This window comes from Meleagris gallopavo, chromosome 6, assembly GCF_000146605.3.
Source record: "Meleagris gallopavo isolate NT-WF06-2002-E0010 breed Aviagen turkey brand Nicholas breeding stock chromosome 6, Turkey_5.1, whole genome shotgun sequence".
NCBI classification, from domain to species: domain Eukaryota; kingdom Metazoa; phylum Chordata; class Aves; order Galliformes; family Phasianidae; genus Meleagris; species Meleagris gallopavo.
This window is the reverse complement of record NC_015016.2, coordinates 12,278,559-12,296,441: the sequence shown is the minus strand read 5'-3', so window position 1 is coordinate 12,296,441 and position 17,883 is coordinate 12,278,559. Positions and strand designations below refer to the sequence as shown.

The window sequence follows — 17,883 nt, the reverse complement described above, 5'->3', positions numbered from 1 at the left end:
AAAAAATGCTGTACATACTCAAGCAGGGAACTCTGACATAGGCTTGGCAAAAGAATAGTATGTTAACAGCGATATATAGGTACAATTTTTAAAATATAAGGAAAAGAACAGCAGTTTGCATTATGGAGAACCACTGATCTTCATACAGAAGTTACTGATCAGTAAAATGTGTAAAAAAAATCAAATTAATATAGAACAGTAAATAATTTTAGCATTTGTTAAATATCAGAACACCAAGTTCAATTTGCAAGTTCAACTACATTTCTTTGTTATTGTAATACAGAAATGTCCTTACTGATTTTATACATGTGGTTACATTAAAATTTCCGTAACAAGAAAATTTTATGTAAGAATCTTAAATAAGATTTAAATAGTCATCTGCAGTACATTCTCAACCCGTAATTTAACTTCAGATCACTCTCTTCAGTAGAATTCAGTTCCTCAGCGTATATTACTTCTGCAAAAGTGAAGGTTACTTAATTGTCACACATACCCATCTCTAAACTTTCCTGCCTAAACCTGATTTAGTTTTGCTTCTGTATTTTCTGATGTCAGTGTGGACATTCTCTTTCCCTGTATTCTGGAAGTACACAGTAATCTTTATATGTCCAATCATCCTCCATCACACCCATGAAATTCCACTGTTGGGCTGAAAAGGAGCCAATAGTATAGGGGAGAGGAGGAAATCACACTTTACTAGAAACAGGAGATAGCATTTTACAAGTACATTTTAAGAAAATAAGATTAAAAAAGATTCTCTCTCTCTTCTCTCAAATCGACATTCTCAGACTGTTTACTTAAATTATTTTGACAGACTTTGCACATACCTTATTTCCTGAAGTTCCTTAGGAAAACCTTTACAGTTGTAGTTAGAACAAAAGTTAGAATTTAAACTTAAAAAGCTGAAAGCTAACAAGCAAACACAAAAAAAAGACAGAGGAAAGGATGAGCCTGACATTAACTGTTTGCACCCAAAACTCTATTAAGTACAAGGACTAAAAATAACCTCTAAATAACTTGTCTTTTTGTTTCATTTTCATTTCAAAACATGCTATTCAAAGGTAAATCTGCGAGGAAATAGGGATTCCTATACAAACTCAATCTGGTAGCGCTCCTCTTTCTGGCAAAATACCTTTGAATTCTATAATAGTCTAAATAACATCTCTGTACAGTTTCTCTCAGTTTTTCTGTTTGGGCTGATGTACATGGGGACAACACTATGAATACTGTTTTTCAAAGTAGCATCATAACCAAGTATTGCTTTCCAACATCAACAGAGTTGAGTAGACTTTTCTTAGCAATTTTTCATAATCATTTGTGTTTCTTGGACGGTGCACTTATACTTTACCAATGTGCCTGCAGTAGTAATCTTTCCTTTTGGAAGTAACTAATTAATAAGAACCTGCTTCTATTACAATAATTCACTTCAAAAAAAAAAAAAAAAAAAAGAAGACAACTCTTTTAGAATATTTTAAAGAAAAGTGTACACTAATTTATCCAAAATTACAAGTCATTTTTTTTCTAAGACTCACAAATAGCACTGACAGGTGCAGAGCAAATTTTCCCAGGAGAGTTCTATCACATATGCCACTGGCAATCCACCTTAAGATTTTCACTCGACAAACAATTCTGAAGACTAAAAATTTTTAAAACTAGTGCTGGCAATCAAAAGTGAGGATGAACCAATATTATGACAGTCAGAGTTGTAATAATTTATGTACTGTAATGTATAATTTAATCCTCTATTTTAGAAGTCTTCAATCTGTCACAGACCAAATATCACTGCCCTAAATCCTATTGATGTAATAAACAATATCGCTTAGCTACAACATATGGATGCATTCAACAACGTTGTCAATCAAATTCTATGATGCTATTCCATAGGAAGTACTTTGAACCAGTTATCATGAAGTAACTGTTAATTCATATAACCTAGACATACAGGCACTTAGATTCTCCTCCCTTGTTTTCTATTAACTTCCTGTCTAACAACAGGCAAATTATTTAGATCCAAATGCTCAAAACTATTCTTGAGATTTCAGGACTGGGCATTTTTTGACTTTGTACCTTCCGATTGTAAAACAGAAATGGTGGATTTTCTAATTTTGAACAGACTGTGGCAAGATTAAGTGCATGAGATACCTGTGTACTCATACTGTGACAATAAAAGGCTGAAAGCTACTTGAAACACGCTTTGCAGTTTCAAGTACAGGTTTGGAAAATCCAGAATACCCATAACTCATTTGAAGTCACATGCTTATTCCTACATTTGAATCAAGCATTACATAAACCAGACTGTGCTTTTTGGAAGATCATGTAAATTGTTGAGTATTATTAACTGTGAATGAAGATGAAATTTTAGTTTAGATAGAAATTGTCACTGTATCCCCACAGTTTGTCTATAATTGTCATTTTATACATATTTCTTCCCATTTAAAGTCAGAGGACAAGGTATTATTGGAAGGTTTGTTTCAGTGTGCCACTCTGCCTCAGTCTCACACAAAGAACTCTCTGTGAGGTTGCAGATTAGCATTTGGGCAGGCAGCCAAGAGAGATGAAAGGAGAGTGGCTACACTAAGGATGTACATAGCTTACACTCATCAAATACCCAGAGGAAAAAACAGAGAGAAACAGCCCACATTGTCTGTAATTTCAGTTGCTATATTCTATTCCTCTAGTTTCTGAAAAAGCACTTTTAGTGGAAGCTCTAGGAATGCATAGTTCTTCTCTGACACTGTAGGTCACGGAGTTTTATACATAATGAGTGTTGCCTCAGTAACGAGATAAAGCAGTATCTTAATATTTAGTTACAGAAATATTGTTTACAAAAGAGGCAGACATGGCCATACCTTGACAGAAGAGACATGTATACAACATGCCATGAGGTAATATAAAACTTTTATACTAGAATGTATGTTATAGCAGCAACAACAAAAAAAAGATAGTTCAGAATAACCAGGATGTTTGGAAAATGGCAATTAAGGTATCATTGTAAAAATCGTTTTGAAGAAATAGAAACTGCGTAAGTTATAAAGATCATAAGCAAATGTTTTAGAAATGCCTTCATCTATATAGCTATACCTATATCTATTTATATAGGTAAATAGCAACCACACAGGCTCAACTCCAAACAGGAAACACTACCTGCAGAGGATGGTAAGGATAACACTACTTTGAGTGAATTTCCATTCCATTATATATGGAAGAATATGTATGTGTGATGCAGTAGAGAGAAAATGAAAAAGTTACACTGAATAGATAATTGAATTAGAAATTGAAGATATTGCTGTACAAAGATTAATGTTAGTATTCCATGAAACTAATGAGAGATAAAATGTTCTGCATTTATTTTATCAATTCATTAAAGATGAGCTACAGATTATACACACCATTTTATCTCTGTGTGGGAATCAACACAAAATAAATGAATAGCTCAGTCTTCTGTGCACAACTGACCTGCACAACAACCAGTATTCACAACTGGCACTTTTTGTTGGCAGTCTGAACAGAAAATCTAAGGATTACATTGGCAGCGAGTCTGAAATATGCTCTGAAACCAAAAGGCAGTCTCTTGAGAACACAGCTGAAGTACCTCATAGTGGTGAACAACTACAACTACCTGCACTATTCATAGGTCATGAGTAAAAGCTTTCTGTTTCCAGCACTTTAAGATAGACTTTCAACATACTTTGTTTGGGAACAGTAAGTTTGGATCCTTCTTAGTTATTAAAATATATTTTCCAAATACAGTATGTGCTCTTACGGCAAAACAGAATGCTTCTCTCTGGTACAAAATAAGTGCTACATGGAGGACTTTTGCTGCATTTTAAATAATTATTTCATCTATTACTTAAAGCAGAGAAATTAATAGAGAGTAAGCTGCAAACAGCCAAGTATTGCTAGAAGTCATCTATCCAAATATAACAATTGTATCTGACTATATATGTAACAAAACTACTACTTTCTCACCTTGGCATTTTCAATGCAAGGACAAATAGCCCAAGCTGCATTTGCTTGAACATCTGGATTAGGATTTTTCAGCAATGACCATAACAAACGAACTCCATCTAAACGGTCAATTATCCTATTGCAGAAACAGAACAGAAAAAAAGAGGTATTTAATTATGGAGTACACAATGTTCAATTTTAACTTATGTTTGTTAGTTAGTTAGTTTGGAAAATTGCTTTAAAAAGTATTGGTATGGTTTTCCTTAGCATACTATTTTGCTTTACATCAGTGCTTGTGTTTTATTGTCAGTCGATTGCCATCAACATATACAATAGGCATTTCTTGCTATTGAAGATGAGTGTGTACAAATTATGTTAAGATAGAATACATTTTCTAAATCTCATGCATCTTGTTTACATTTTTCTCAGTACTGTGATGTGAAATGCTTACAGAAGATAAATGAATTGCATTATTACCAGAACTCGCATAAAAGTGAAAACAAGCATATGACTTTTTAATGATCTGCATGCAAAGTAAAATCTGAATTCAAGCATACTGGCTTCTTTCACATAGTAACAAATACTTTCCAAAACAAATATTTATGCCCAAAACTATGTACTTAACTTTTTATTCAGTCTATGGTTAATGTATTTACTTTAGTGTACAACATATTTCAAAGTTCTATGTTACTAATCTAGCATTAGAAATTAAAATGGTCACACCACACTGCATCCTTTGTGGGTTGTGAATAACGTGTAACTTGTTTCCAAGGTATTCCTCACTAACAAGACTAACACTGAACACTGATATGTTATAATTACTTAAACACACTGAAATCAAAGTATCTTCACGACTAGCTGAAAACTGAATTATCATCAGAATCATCTCTATGCCATCTGTGTAATGTTTACATAACAATCAGGCTTGGGGATCATAGGGTCCAGAGAGTACCTTAAAAGGAAATGAAGGTCAAACAAAACTTAATAGCCTTTACAAACTTGCTTTTCTTAAAAAGATATATTAAACCCAAAGCAGATGAGTTGAAGATTAAGAAGAAAAAGTATAGTTTGGTTTTCTAACTTCAAAAGTAAAAATTCTGTAGTACACATGGAAGTCTACATCTTTAATTGTAAATACAAAATAAGAGAAATAAAAAACAGTTTACTTCTAAAAAACATTACATAAAACATCTAACCTGTGTTCACTACGTGTATATTTGCCAAGAAATTTCAAAACTAATTATAAAATTATTTATGTACACAATTCTACCATCATTTGAAAGACAAAAATATATTTAAGGTTGTGAACTCTGTCTGTAGTAACTAGGGATTTTATTTGAAAGATTTTTGTCCGAGCTGCTTAAAAAAACCTTTGTTTTCAAAACAATGACTTTTTGCTTAAAAGATCAGTTAAGCTGATGAACTATTAATTTTTAAGACCTGATAATTTTAATACAGCTTATTTTACATACTCAGCTCCAAATCAGCTGGATATCATTATTTAAAGGAAAAATTCAGAAACACAACAAATTAGAATAGCATGAGCACAAACCATGCAATAACACATACATGTTCAGAGAGTAAGGATCACTTCAGTAAAAACATCCAAACAATCTCTTAAATCACTCAAAATCCCTGTGCTTTCAAGCAATTTTTAATAATATTTTCCTGTAATTTCAGAAAATAGAAATATTTTTTTTCTCACATTGGATTAATGAAAAAAATCCAGAAGTCTATCTTCATGAGTCAAGCAGACTACTGACCGTTTACCAACATGCAATACTTCTTCCCAAGAGGAACTAAATATGAATGACTCAACTCCAATCAGTATATAAAAATCAAGCAACAGAAGCCAAACGCTGAGCTCAGATTTTTCAATCATGTTTAAGAAAATGATCTCAGGGATGATTTATCTTTCCTTTCCTTTTTTTTTTTTCAAAGCCTTCTTCTCAATGTAAAATTTACTTTTCAGTTTTCTTGTTTTCTCTTCACCTTTCCTACAGTTCCATTTGTGAAGAAATTTCTTGCTTTTAGCTGAAGACCAGAAAGAGCAGTTGTTTTAGACCCAATGAAATAGTCAATCAAAGTAGAAACATTTATGTCATTATTATAAATAACTGCTTTCCTTTTCTTCAGTATAAGTAGGTAACAACACATGAACATGCAGGTCTCAAAATCAAGAGCCCAGATTCGGAACTACTATGGCTTAACATGACTAAAGCTTCTCAGAATAAACCTGGATTTCCTCTCATTCAAAATTATGACACCTTGTCATAGACTGATAATTAATACTATTTAGAATAAGGTGTGAATTATTCTGCTCCTCAAAAAACCCAGTATGTGATTGTATTGGTAGGTGGAAGCAAATGGAGTGAGGAGATGCCCCTGTCATGCACTCTGGTATCAGCCAGACATGATGAGAGCAAAGATGAAGGGATACAGCTACTACTACTGTTTCCAACATCACTTTTTCAGGAGATTAATTACAGGGCATGTGAGCAAAATGCTTTTCTGGTTTCCACACAGAACAGTTTATGTACTGTGAATACAGAATACACCTTAGGGGCAAATAATTTTAATGCAATTAATGCAATTCTTAGACTACTTGAGTGCCTAGATGATCCTCTGAGCAATCTCAGGTTACTGCAAATTGCTATTTACTACTTGATCAGCGCAGGTAGTTCAACAAGACAATTTTTTGAATGACTTTCACTGGCTGTTTACAGATGAAAGTTTAATAAAAGCTTTTTTGCATCATTTCATTTAAGAAACTTGATGTCATAGCCTCACTGAACATTGGGATACACCTATGAAAAAAAAAAAGTCACAATTCTCAGAATTTATGTTGCTTTATAAAATACCTGAAACTAACTAAGCTGCTGATTTGATATAGTTCTTCTCTTCAGAACGCAGATTTAATACCAAACATTTCCAGTAGAAACGTCAAAATGAATTGTTGAATACACATATGCACACATAGCCTACACGTCTGTTTGTCATACCTACCATCTTTTTCTGATACAGTATTATTTGCCAGATCTTTTGAGAATTCTAGCATTATACCCTGCCAATCTAGACCACAAATACAAATGTAAAGAAACAAAGTTATACTGACTGTATTGTGCTCACTGGAAAGATTACAGGGTCTGGTAGAACGTAATCTTGTCTTTTCTGAAACCACAATTTAGCAAGTTTCTTAAAACTTTCACTATTTGCTATAGAGTGCTTTGTACCAGTGTGTCAAACTCCATCTGTCTGGCTAAAATAGAGGGCTCACCAGAATGTCATACACTTACCTGTATTTTTTAAATAGGACTTAAAGACTGGAAAACTGTTTATCTGATCTATATCATAAAGCTGTAGCAGCATTTGTTTTTAAAGTAGAATGTAGATGCTACTACACATACACTATCAAAACATATAACCTTAACTTACGGTCCATTATCCCCTTCAAGGATGTGGCATCACAGAAACACATCACATCCAGTTCTCAGAACTTGAGCACCAAGAACCAACCAGTGTTCAATTCTGGAATTCATATCATTAATTTATGAATTGAATTGAGCAGAAACATAAGCGTTTCTTGATTTTAAAAAGTTCTGAGAAACAAAAGTCTTAGTCCTCAGTTCTGTAATTGGGACAAAATGGTATTGCAGATTATTTATACTCCTTGTATTTGGCCACTTATTCTTCTCAAAAAAGACGAAAGGGGTCTGTATGAAAAGCTACAGCTTCAATTCCTTCTATACGGGTCTAAGGAAAAGGAACAAGAAACGGATAGCCTTTATTTCTAGGGGGAAGAAATTGAATACCTTAACTCCGCTAGAGGCAGAGCAAAAAACAAACAAATTATTTAAATGTGAATAGTTGTACTGACATCAGTGTCTGAACTACGTGTTGTTTAAACATTTTCCTGGATCAGGATCAAAGTTGTCCTCACCTGGTTGAATCATGTTTCTGATAAAGATAGCATTATCTTTTCTAGTGCTACAAGTCTGAACTTCCGCTACAACAATACTTCCAGCAAATATCACAATCTTGCTCACGTGAGCAATTTCTGTGTTAATGTATTAACAGGAGCATATTTTGCTCCTAGACTAAGATCTTCCTTATTCATTAATATTATAAAATATTTTTAAAAACAAACAAGCAAGGAACAAAACTTTTTCAATGTTGAGAACCTTTATTAGAGAATCTTTTCATATGAACTGAATTCAACATTTTAATCCTTCACCAGCTCTTGGCAAACTTTGAAGTTTCCTCCCAAACAACCTGCACACTCTCCTTCTGAAAAACAAGCTGGACTTTGTTTTATCACAATTTTAGCAGCAATTTGTGTTATTTTTGGTGCTTATACTGACTGCATTCCAGTATGAAGCTATCCATACTGGAGAATAGAAGTGATAGTTCTGAGTCTGAGACTTCATAATATCAATTTATATTTATTGACTTCGAAATTTCTCATTTGATTTGCAGTGTTAATTTCGTTAACATATTCCTGTAAAGGTAGAAGTTTAGTATTCTTCATTTGAGATATGTAGTGAAGACTTTTCATTTACGTGCACTTTTACACTACATGGCTAACAGTTCGCACAACCCATGTTTACAGTTGTGTACCATCTATCCTTTTGCCACTGGGTGACAGCCAAAGCATGAAAACAAAAACCCTATTCAGGAAAAGAATTCCCTGCACTGCTATATGAATATCAAGTGAATTATGCAAATCAGAACAGGAGGAGCTTACTAAAACTCTCTTTCTGACCTTCCATATGTGTAAGGAGGGAAATATGCTGAGAATCTTGAGGTAAATATCCTTGCTAGGGAACAGTAAGCACAGTAAATACCCACCTCAACTTTTAATAGGAATGCCTAATCATAAAAGTCAAGAAACTTTGTAAGCTGTACAAATCTACATAACAAAACCAAAGAGAGTAGCAACTCTCTCAGTAAAAAGGTAGTCTTTTTCTTCAGTCTTGCAAAGAAGCAAGAAGGGGAAAAGAGGGTCAAAGAAAGTATTAGTTCTTAAATGATGAAGATGGACAAAACTTATAAAATACAAATAATACTCTATTTCAAAACATTCCATATTATTTTTTATGACAGTAAATGCACACCTTCCTTCTGAAATGGCTTTCTCTAATTTAGGAAATTATTTATTATAATATGATAACAGAAGGATAGTAGATAGTCCATCAACTGCCTGAGTTAAACTCCATGAACTGTAAATATGTTTTCAAACATCCCTACTACATGAACTAACTATTCTGCGATTGCAATGCCATAAAATTCCATTTGAACATAAGAAAAAACAAAACAAAAATTTCGCAGTGAGGAAGTTAAAAAAACTGGAGCACATTTCCCAGAGAAGCTGCTGAGTCTCTATCCATGAAAATATTTATCACCTGACTGGATGCGACCCTAGGCAACCTGCTTTAGCTGTCTGTGCTTGAGCAGGAGGGGTGGACTAGATGATCTGAATAGGTCCCTTACAACCTCATTGGTTCTGCGATATCTGATTACTGAGATACTAATTTTTTTTTTTTACCTTTAATGTTCACCCAAAAATATTATCAACATCTCTACAGCAATTATTTTTTCAATATTTAAAAATATGAATAGCTTACATCATATTCTCAGGTTCTGTTGCACAAGCTCCCACTGCTTTCGTGACATTCACAAGTAATGCCTGATTAGTTCCAGTAAGTAACTTCACTAGGGGTGGTATTCCACCACATTTACGGATAATTGATCGATTTGCTAATTCTTGGCAACATTCCCCCAGTGCTCCAACGATATTTACAAGAACTTCTTCAGGTTGATCAGTGAGCAGTCCTACCAAAGCTTCTGTGACTTTATATTCGTGAAATCTAAACAGCAATAAAAATAAAGTTGTTATTTTCAGTGTTATCATTGTAAAGGCAATCCTAAGTAAATTATCTTGCAGAACAAATCACAGTACAGGTAAAACATTCAAATCAGTTATTGAAAGGTTGACATACAGTACCACTTCTTATTTTACATTTTTAATATATTTCTCTGATTTCACTTTCTTAGAATCTACAGAGTCATTTGAGGGCTGTTTAAAACTTAACATGTAGATGCAATATCTATAACTAGCTGAAAACACACTGAAAAACTGGCAAGTAAAGTGGCATCCTAATTTCCAGTTCTTTTTCCTGCCATATTAACAACAGCTCAAGCAGGAATATATGAGACTCTCTTATATTTCTCTGAAGCCAAAGGATCACCCTTACTTTTCAATAAGCGTTAGCCTCACAAGTTCTATATCTTGTGCAAGCCTAATATGTGCATTTTCTTAATTATTATTTTTAATATTCTAATGGCATATGTACAACAGTTACAATAGAAGTAATTTTTTCCAAGCTGGTTTCAATATAACAATTAATGTAATTGAGAAAGGAGAAACTCTCATTTTTCATGATTTGCTTGTTTTTTTATATACTTTAGCTTAAAGAAAAAAAAACCTTCCTTTGTTCAATTTAATTTGGAAATGTCTCTTTTTTTCCAAGTGAAGACATCCATGGCACACACAAAAAAAAAAAGCAACAAAGTAAGTGAAGAATTTTAAATATTTATTTATTTCTCTGGCTACTTTATCTGTGTTGCAGATTAATTGCTTCACAGGTGAAATAATATGAGCTGGCTCTGAGATGGACAGGCTACAGACTGATGGAGTTGCTGGCTCGGGCCATCTTGTGTCCAGAAGCAGCACAGCTGCTTGCACACTAATGAGTCTGAGCTAGTCAAGCCCAGGCACCTGTATCAGCTCACTGCTGAGTCAGCACAACTTCACAGCAATTTATTTCATGTAGAGGAAGTACTGCAGAGTAGTCTGGAGATAATTATTAAGTGGCCCTGCAGGAACCAGTCAGCTTTACTAGTTCTAGCTTCGTGCCAAACTCAAGTTCATCCCTCCAGATCTACTTATGTGTTTTCACATTATCCTCCCTCACTGTTCTGCAGTGTTCTCCCATCCTGACTTCAGATAGGATTTACTGCTTCAGACTCAGCAGTACATAATACATTAATTCAGCACAAGTCTGGAGCAATGCCTGACTAGTAACCTTCACAGAGCTTCATGCCCTTGTGAACATACACGAGTAACACAAAAAAATCTATTTGAATTTTCACAGAATTATTGGCTATAGCTACACTAATTATTTATTTAACAGGCAAAGGCTCATTCTGTAGCCCTGAGGACAAGAAGCACAACATAGCATCCATGTGAGTAAAATCCTTTGTCCTCACCATTCAGGGTGGCCTTGCCCCTTCTGCTTAATGGAAAAAAAAACCTATTGCCTGTGCTGGCCGTGCCTGAGCATTCGCCGGGAGACTGCTTCCTGGCACAGATCAAACCATGCAAGAGAATGCTAGAACTTAAACAGTATGGATAACCATAACTTAGTGATGGAACCCAAGGTACAGTCCTACTTATTTTATTAGTATAGATGGAGACATTCAGTTCACGCAATCGTTGATGTGGAACCTACATGCAGATACCTGAAGCCCACAGAAAAGAAGGATACACCTTTCTGAAAAGCCAAGTTACTGTAAAATGAGGAATGCAAGAAGTAGGACAGAAGAAGAGTATGTAGAAACCAAGGTTCTGTATAACAACAGTTTGGTAACTCATACAGAACAATAAAAAGCCAGATTTTAAACTAAGATTATTGGAATTATTTCAGATTTTTATCCAGCAGTTGCTCATGCTGCATGTCCAGCAGAGTACTAAAAATAAGGGCTGCAGGAAGAGGTTACTTCTTACTGTTTCACCTCCTAGTCTGTCAATCTTGCATTCCTCTGCAGGGTAGGGTAACTTCAGCAGGAAGCCTAGTACATACTTCAGTGGAGCAGGCATTTTACCAAGGTAAGGTGCATTAATCTGATGAATTAATTCAAGATGAGAGGGGCTACATATTCTCAGTCATTAAACTGAGATTAAATTCAAGTTATCATAAAAGATAGAGAGGGATAACTCCTGATGCCAAATTCTTAGATAATCATTCTGGGCGCTGATACTGAGAAAATATATATGTATCTATGCCAAGACTCCTAACACTTAAATCTAGTCCTTTAGAAGCTGAGTGTCCATATTAAGTTCTTTCCTGAGCTTCTTCTGTAGTTAAGGAGTGAGGATTCTAGGTTAATTATTCTAGATTCCAATATATTTCTAAAAAAGTGGACCTAATATCTGCCTCAGAATGAGATAATGTGTATTCTCTCTCAACCTAAAATGTTAAAGCTAAATGTACTGGCTACTCTCCACCAGGTAGCCATGATCCCAGTTCGTAAGACAGAGAAGAGTGAGGATATCAGATATACTCGCATGTAAAGTGTTTTCTGTTTTAGTACACCTCCTGTCTCAATGTTCTGTATTCAGAGCCACCAATTCTCCACATTCACTGTTAAGATTCTAGGAAATTAACACTGTTTCCTGGGCACTTTGAGGTCACATTTTTTTGGTAGTATCTAAGTTGAAAGCCTCACTAAATACAAAACATGGTTTTGTGGAATCACTACAATATTTTTCACAAAAATAGAAGCCCATAAAGTAAAAACATAATGTAACAAAAAAATTGTGAAACTGAATAGTTACTTTGACACGTTTTCTTCACTGATTGCACATTTCCAGATTGCTCCAGTCACAGCTGCTAGAAGTCTTTTATTTTCAGAGTTTTTGAGTAGAACAGACAGTGGTTGTAGACCTCCATGCTGTCTAACCAGGTCACGTGTCTCCTTATCTTCTGCACACTATACAAGAAATACATATATTATACAAATTACATAGAACAGTATCTTCAAAATTTAGGTATATTATGATGTAATTGGTCAAAACTCATACAGAAGAAAATGCAAATATTTTATTAAATTACTTGAATATGCTGACATCTCACTAAGGGAAATCTAGCAGTAAAGAGTTACTAAATATGTAGTAGTGCTTCTAATGTCACATTGTTGATGTTGCCTGCACCACCTCTCCCCATTGGTTAACAGTGAAATTTAGGTCTTACATACAAGAGGAGCAAGAATGGGACTGCAATGTTAAATATGCAGTGAAAACACCCTCATAAGTTTACCAATGAATATCAAAATTTTTGCAAAAACTTTAGGGAAATAGTAAAACTGAAGAATATTAAAGGTATGTGAAAACTACATATGAAAACAAAGCACAAATCCTGGCTCCTATCTACTGATTAAGATAATACAGTTACCTTGAATATGGCACTAGCACAATGCATTTGAAGCTCCTCGTGTTCACTACTCAAATTTTTCACAAGGTTTTCAATCATTCCTTCTGTTCTTATTGCAAGTCTGTAACTTGGCTAGAAATACAAACAGTGCATTTTTAACCCTGTATATTAACAGTGACAATAGTCAGTGCAGTCAGTATCACTAATCCTAGTAATAACACAGTACTAGAATTCTAGGCTTTGATATTGTGAAACTTTGTATTCTATTTTAAACTCAAGTCAACTGTAATGCCTTGAATATACCATTTATGTTCTCAAAGTTAAACAAATACATAAATTCACTGTAGGGCTGTGATCTTCTAATCCATGATAAAACCAGGAACTGCAGTGCCTACACCGTAGCCAGCTGGCTTAACCAGAATGCAGAATGTTCTGAAAGGTGTTCAGACATCCTGCTCAGAGCCAGGGAAGAAACAGATTCTTCAGAACTGGATCACCAATGCCCATTCATTTCATTTACAATCATTAACCAGAACAAAAGATCTATTCAGTATTTAAAAGGAACTTATAACAAGATGGAGATTGACTTCTTACTTTGAATGATAGCACAGGTATAAAAGGGAGTGGTTTTTAACTAAAAAAGAGGAGATTCAGGTTAGCTGTTAGAAGGGAATTTATTTATTTATTTATTTTTTTTACTTAGAGGGCAGTGAGGCACTGGAACAGACTGCCCAGAGAAGCTGTAGATGCCCCAGCCTTGGAGGTGTACAAGGCCATGCTGATGAGGGTCCTGGGCAGTCTGGTCAAATGGCTGGTGTCCCTGATCAGAGATGGGAGGTTGGAATGGGATGATCTTAAAGGTCCCTTCCAACCTAAGGCATTCTGTGATTCTATGATTCCTATAATAAGGTTAGAAAAGCATATTCTTAGCATTAATATTTTTCATTGATCTTTCCCAGTTTTTTTTACTCAGACACTGGAGCAGAGGACAATTGATTAAGAGAAGGGAAACAGCTGTGTAAACACACATTTAGAGTTTCCCCCCAAATTAAGTCCAAATTTGGCCAGGTAAGGAACTTCTGAATACTTCTCATTAAAGCTAAAAATGCTGTCACATTGAGTATGTATAAGTTTGTGTAGTTCAAGAAACTATTTTTGAAAATATAAACTTTCATAATGAAAAATCATTTGAAAAATTGTATTTGTCTCAAATTCATCAAGAAAAGTTATGAATATCTTTGACCTTAAGCACAACATACCTTTAATTTCAAATGATTCCACAAATGGAGAAATAACCATTCATCTAAGATGGATAGGGTGAAAATAACTGTATTCAAATTAAAAAATTTAATACACTCAAAGCTACGAAACCTGACAAGAAAGTCTCTAGAAAAATCACATATATTCTTTTTTTCTTTTTGCAATTGATCTGATACATTGTCAGTGTGAATTAAGTGAGACAGTAGAACATACTGCCTATCTCTTACATTGGATCTTCTTGGCAACATCTGTAGGTTATCATTACAGAATTTAAATGTCCTTATTAACTAACTATATCATCTTAATTTGCCAAACTTCATTCATTAAGCACCATGAAAAAATGAGAAACTCATTACGTATTTGTATAATCAGTGAACATAAAGATGTTATAATTACGAAATAAACAAGAGAGTTAGGCAAAGCAGATTATAATAACAAAAAAGAGAATGCTTACCCGCTTCCTAGGCTCATTGCAAAACTCCAGAGGAGGGATCTCCAGAAGAGATCCTTCCCCACTGGCAGTCAGCTCTTAAATGGGTCTAGGAGAGGTGCAGCCAGGCTCCACCCCTTCCTGCAACACGGGTGAATTGCCTTCACCTGTGCTCCCATGGCTGACTCATTGCTCACCTCAGATGATCAATCAGAGGTTCAGGCTGTGATTCAGCAGTTTCCATACAGTATTTCATTTCTCTCTCTATATTTTTTTCATAAAGTACTCTTAGCCTTAAAAATAAAAAGAAATGTGGTCCTTAATACAACCTGTGATCTTCTCAAAAACACTTTGCACAGAGTGTTTATGTCTAAAATGCAAACTTCCTGATGGGATAAATGCCATGGTAACTGTCCTGGAGAAAATTCATTTCTAAATGATAGTCAAGTGCAATACTTCCTTTTAATAGTTATTGGTTTTAGTGATTAGAAGTAGCATATACATAGGTTTTACTTACCTCTGAGGCGCATTCTTGTAATATCCCTACAACCGGGGTTAGGATGTCTACATGTGAACTTTTAAGCCACTTAGCTAATAATGGAATGCCTCCAGCTTTACGGATTGCTTCCTTATTTTTGGTACTTTTGCTGCAGCTCCAGAGTGCTAAAGCCCCACAGCGTGCTTTTTCAGTATCTTTTGCTTGATATGGTATAAGACTAGTTGATCTCACTGACATACAATCCAACAGCCCAACCTAGTAAAAACAAACATATTTTTAATTTTCTACAAGTATGTTTGATGCTATATTGCTTTTTTCAGTGATGGCAACTACTATTTGAAGAATCATAAAACAACAAATCACAAACTCTTTATGAAAAAAAATCTATGCCTATGGGAAAGGTACTAATTTTAATGTCTGCTTACCAGTCTCTTGATTCCTCCATAATGTCTTACTGTACTTCGTGCTCGTTTAAATCTAGCAACATTAGCAATTGTTTCAGCAGCCAAACATTTTAGATCTGTATCTGGAGAGTCCAGTATTTTCACCATGATCTGTAAGCCTCCAAGATCCACAATTGAATGTCTGATCAGTGTATTTTGACTAATTTCTTTTAGGATTTTTAATGAGCCAATCTAAATAATGAAATATAACAGACAATAAATGTTATTTAGGAATACATAAATAGAAAAATATTTAAAATTTTTAAAATGCTGGGTAACACTTCATCATTCAAATAGAATCAGAAGAAAAGAAGGAAACTGAAAATCAAGGAAAATGATTTTTTCTAAGAAGTCCTTGAAATTGAGAAAATGTAAGAATAAAATGAGAAAAAAATCATTACTTTGTATCCTATATAAGCTAAAATTTTTGAGAAAAAAGAATCATAATAGAAAAGGTATGTTTACTGCTCTATTCAAAAAAGCTGCTTACCTGACATTTAATTTCTTCTGTATCAAGCAAATTAATCAACACTTCAAGACATCCAATGTCTCTGATGGCCAGCTGGCAAGTTTCTTGAGCAAGGTTGAAGTCTCTCATTGCACACAGTGCAATCACAGTAGCTGTTGGATTACCTCCCTAAAATATAGTAAATAATTAACATATATACAGAGTATTAAATATGAAACTTATCTCTTCTACTAATTCTAGTAAAACTACTTCTAAAGAAGAAATCTGCTCAATTTTTTTTATTCTATGTTATTAAATAATATAGACATAATAAGAACTGGAATTGTTGATCAAGACTTCAAATGACAGGTAGATTGAAGTGAGAATAATTAGCACAGATGACAAATGACTAATACAGCCTATTTAGAATGGACTGGCAAATTAGATAGTCAAGTATTGAGAATTCTGGTACAAGTAGATAGCAAACAAAACAAAACAAAATAGAGAAGATACAGTCATTTAAGAGATGCTATCTACATTCTTTGCACTGATGTTCAGAAGAAATCAGATATTCCAGACTGGCATCTTTCTATGTGGAGAATATTTCAGAGGACTTGTCAAAAACTGAAGTCACTGTAGAAAAAGTTATTTGAAAACTGAACACAGTGAACAATAAAAACTTGCTATTAGTAGATAGCATTCAACTGAGTTATAGGGGAAAGTGAGGATAAAATAGTTCATTGAGTACCAGGATAAAAGAAATGACTTTGAGAAGAGTTCAAGGACTGTTCAAGGACAATCATCTGTACTGGAAAATTTGTTAGACTGTAACAAAAACAGAATTAATGGACATCTGCCTAAATAAGAAATTCTTGGTACAATACAACATGAAGTCAGTGTAGATCTGTTAAAAGAAATCCTACCTTACAAAACTTAAAAAAGTTTTTGGCAATGCTGATCTGGTTGATAAGTTTAACTGGATTCCACAATGATTTTGATAAAACCCCTCCCCAATGGCTTTCAAAGAAACCAAGTCACTGTATTACAAGAGGGAAAGGTCACTGCATAGATTGCTAAGAATGACTAGAGTATAGGAAATTTAGAATAAGAACAAAAGGCTAAGTCAATGATGAGGGGTAGTTTAGTGGAATTCTGTGAATCTCTGTTGAAGTTGTGCAATTCATAATACTCATAAACACCCTGGAAAACAAAAGCACTAGTTACTTGACAAAGTTTGTGGATGGTATTATGCTGTCAGCTAAATTAAGCCAATTGTGACAAGCTAGTAGAGAAACCACTAAGATTAAGCTGGCAATAAAATAGCAAATGAGAAAACAAGAAGTGATACAGATCTGAGAAAATCCTAAATCCAGAGATGAAATGATGAGTTTTCAAATGACCATTCAAAATTAGATATGATATCTTGTGTTTATAGAAATCTTGCAGCTACAGAAAATGGCAATCAAAAAAGCAAAACATTAGGACTTGTTTAGGAAAAAAAAAAACAGTCAACGGAGAATGTCACCATAACACTGTATAAATCCATGCTTGACATGAACTTTTCTGCAACCTCAGTTTCAATAAGATTACTATTGCAGTATAAATATTTGAGGGAAAAGAAGCAAAAATTATTCAAGGTTCTT

At 34.2% G+C, this 17,883-nt stretch overlaps 1 protein-coding gene across 1 annotated transcript in view; it reads right to left on the bottom strand.

Annotated features, from left to right (window-relative positions):
- The window catches only part of ARMC4 (armadillo repeat containing 4), a 28,439-nt gene extending 12,007 nt beyond the window's left edge, over positions 1-16,432 (bottom strand). The window contains exons 1-7 of the mRNA XM_031553875.1: positions 16,283-16,432; positions 15,775-15,984; positions 15,368-15,604; positions 13,182-13,292; positions 12,566-12,720; positions 9,573-9,815; positions 3,970-4,084 (exon numbers count right to left, since the gene is read on the bottom strand). Coding sequence (XP_031409735.1) covers positions 3,970-4,084; positions 9,573-9,815; positions 12,566-12,720; positions 13,182-13,292; positions 15,368-15,604; positions 15,775-15,984; positions 16,283-16,390 — 1,179 coding nt within the window. The 5' untranslated portion in view covers positions 16,391-16,432. The remainder of the gene's footprint in view (positions 1-3,969; positions 4,085-9,572; positions 9,816-12,565; positions 12,721-13,181; positions 13,293-15,367; positions 15,605-15,774; positions 15,985-16,282) is intronic.
- Positions 16,433-17,883: the final 1,451 nt, after the last annotated feature.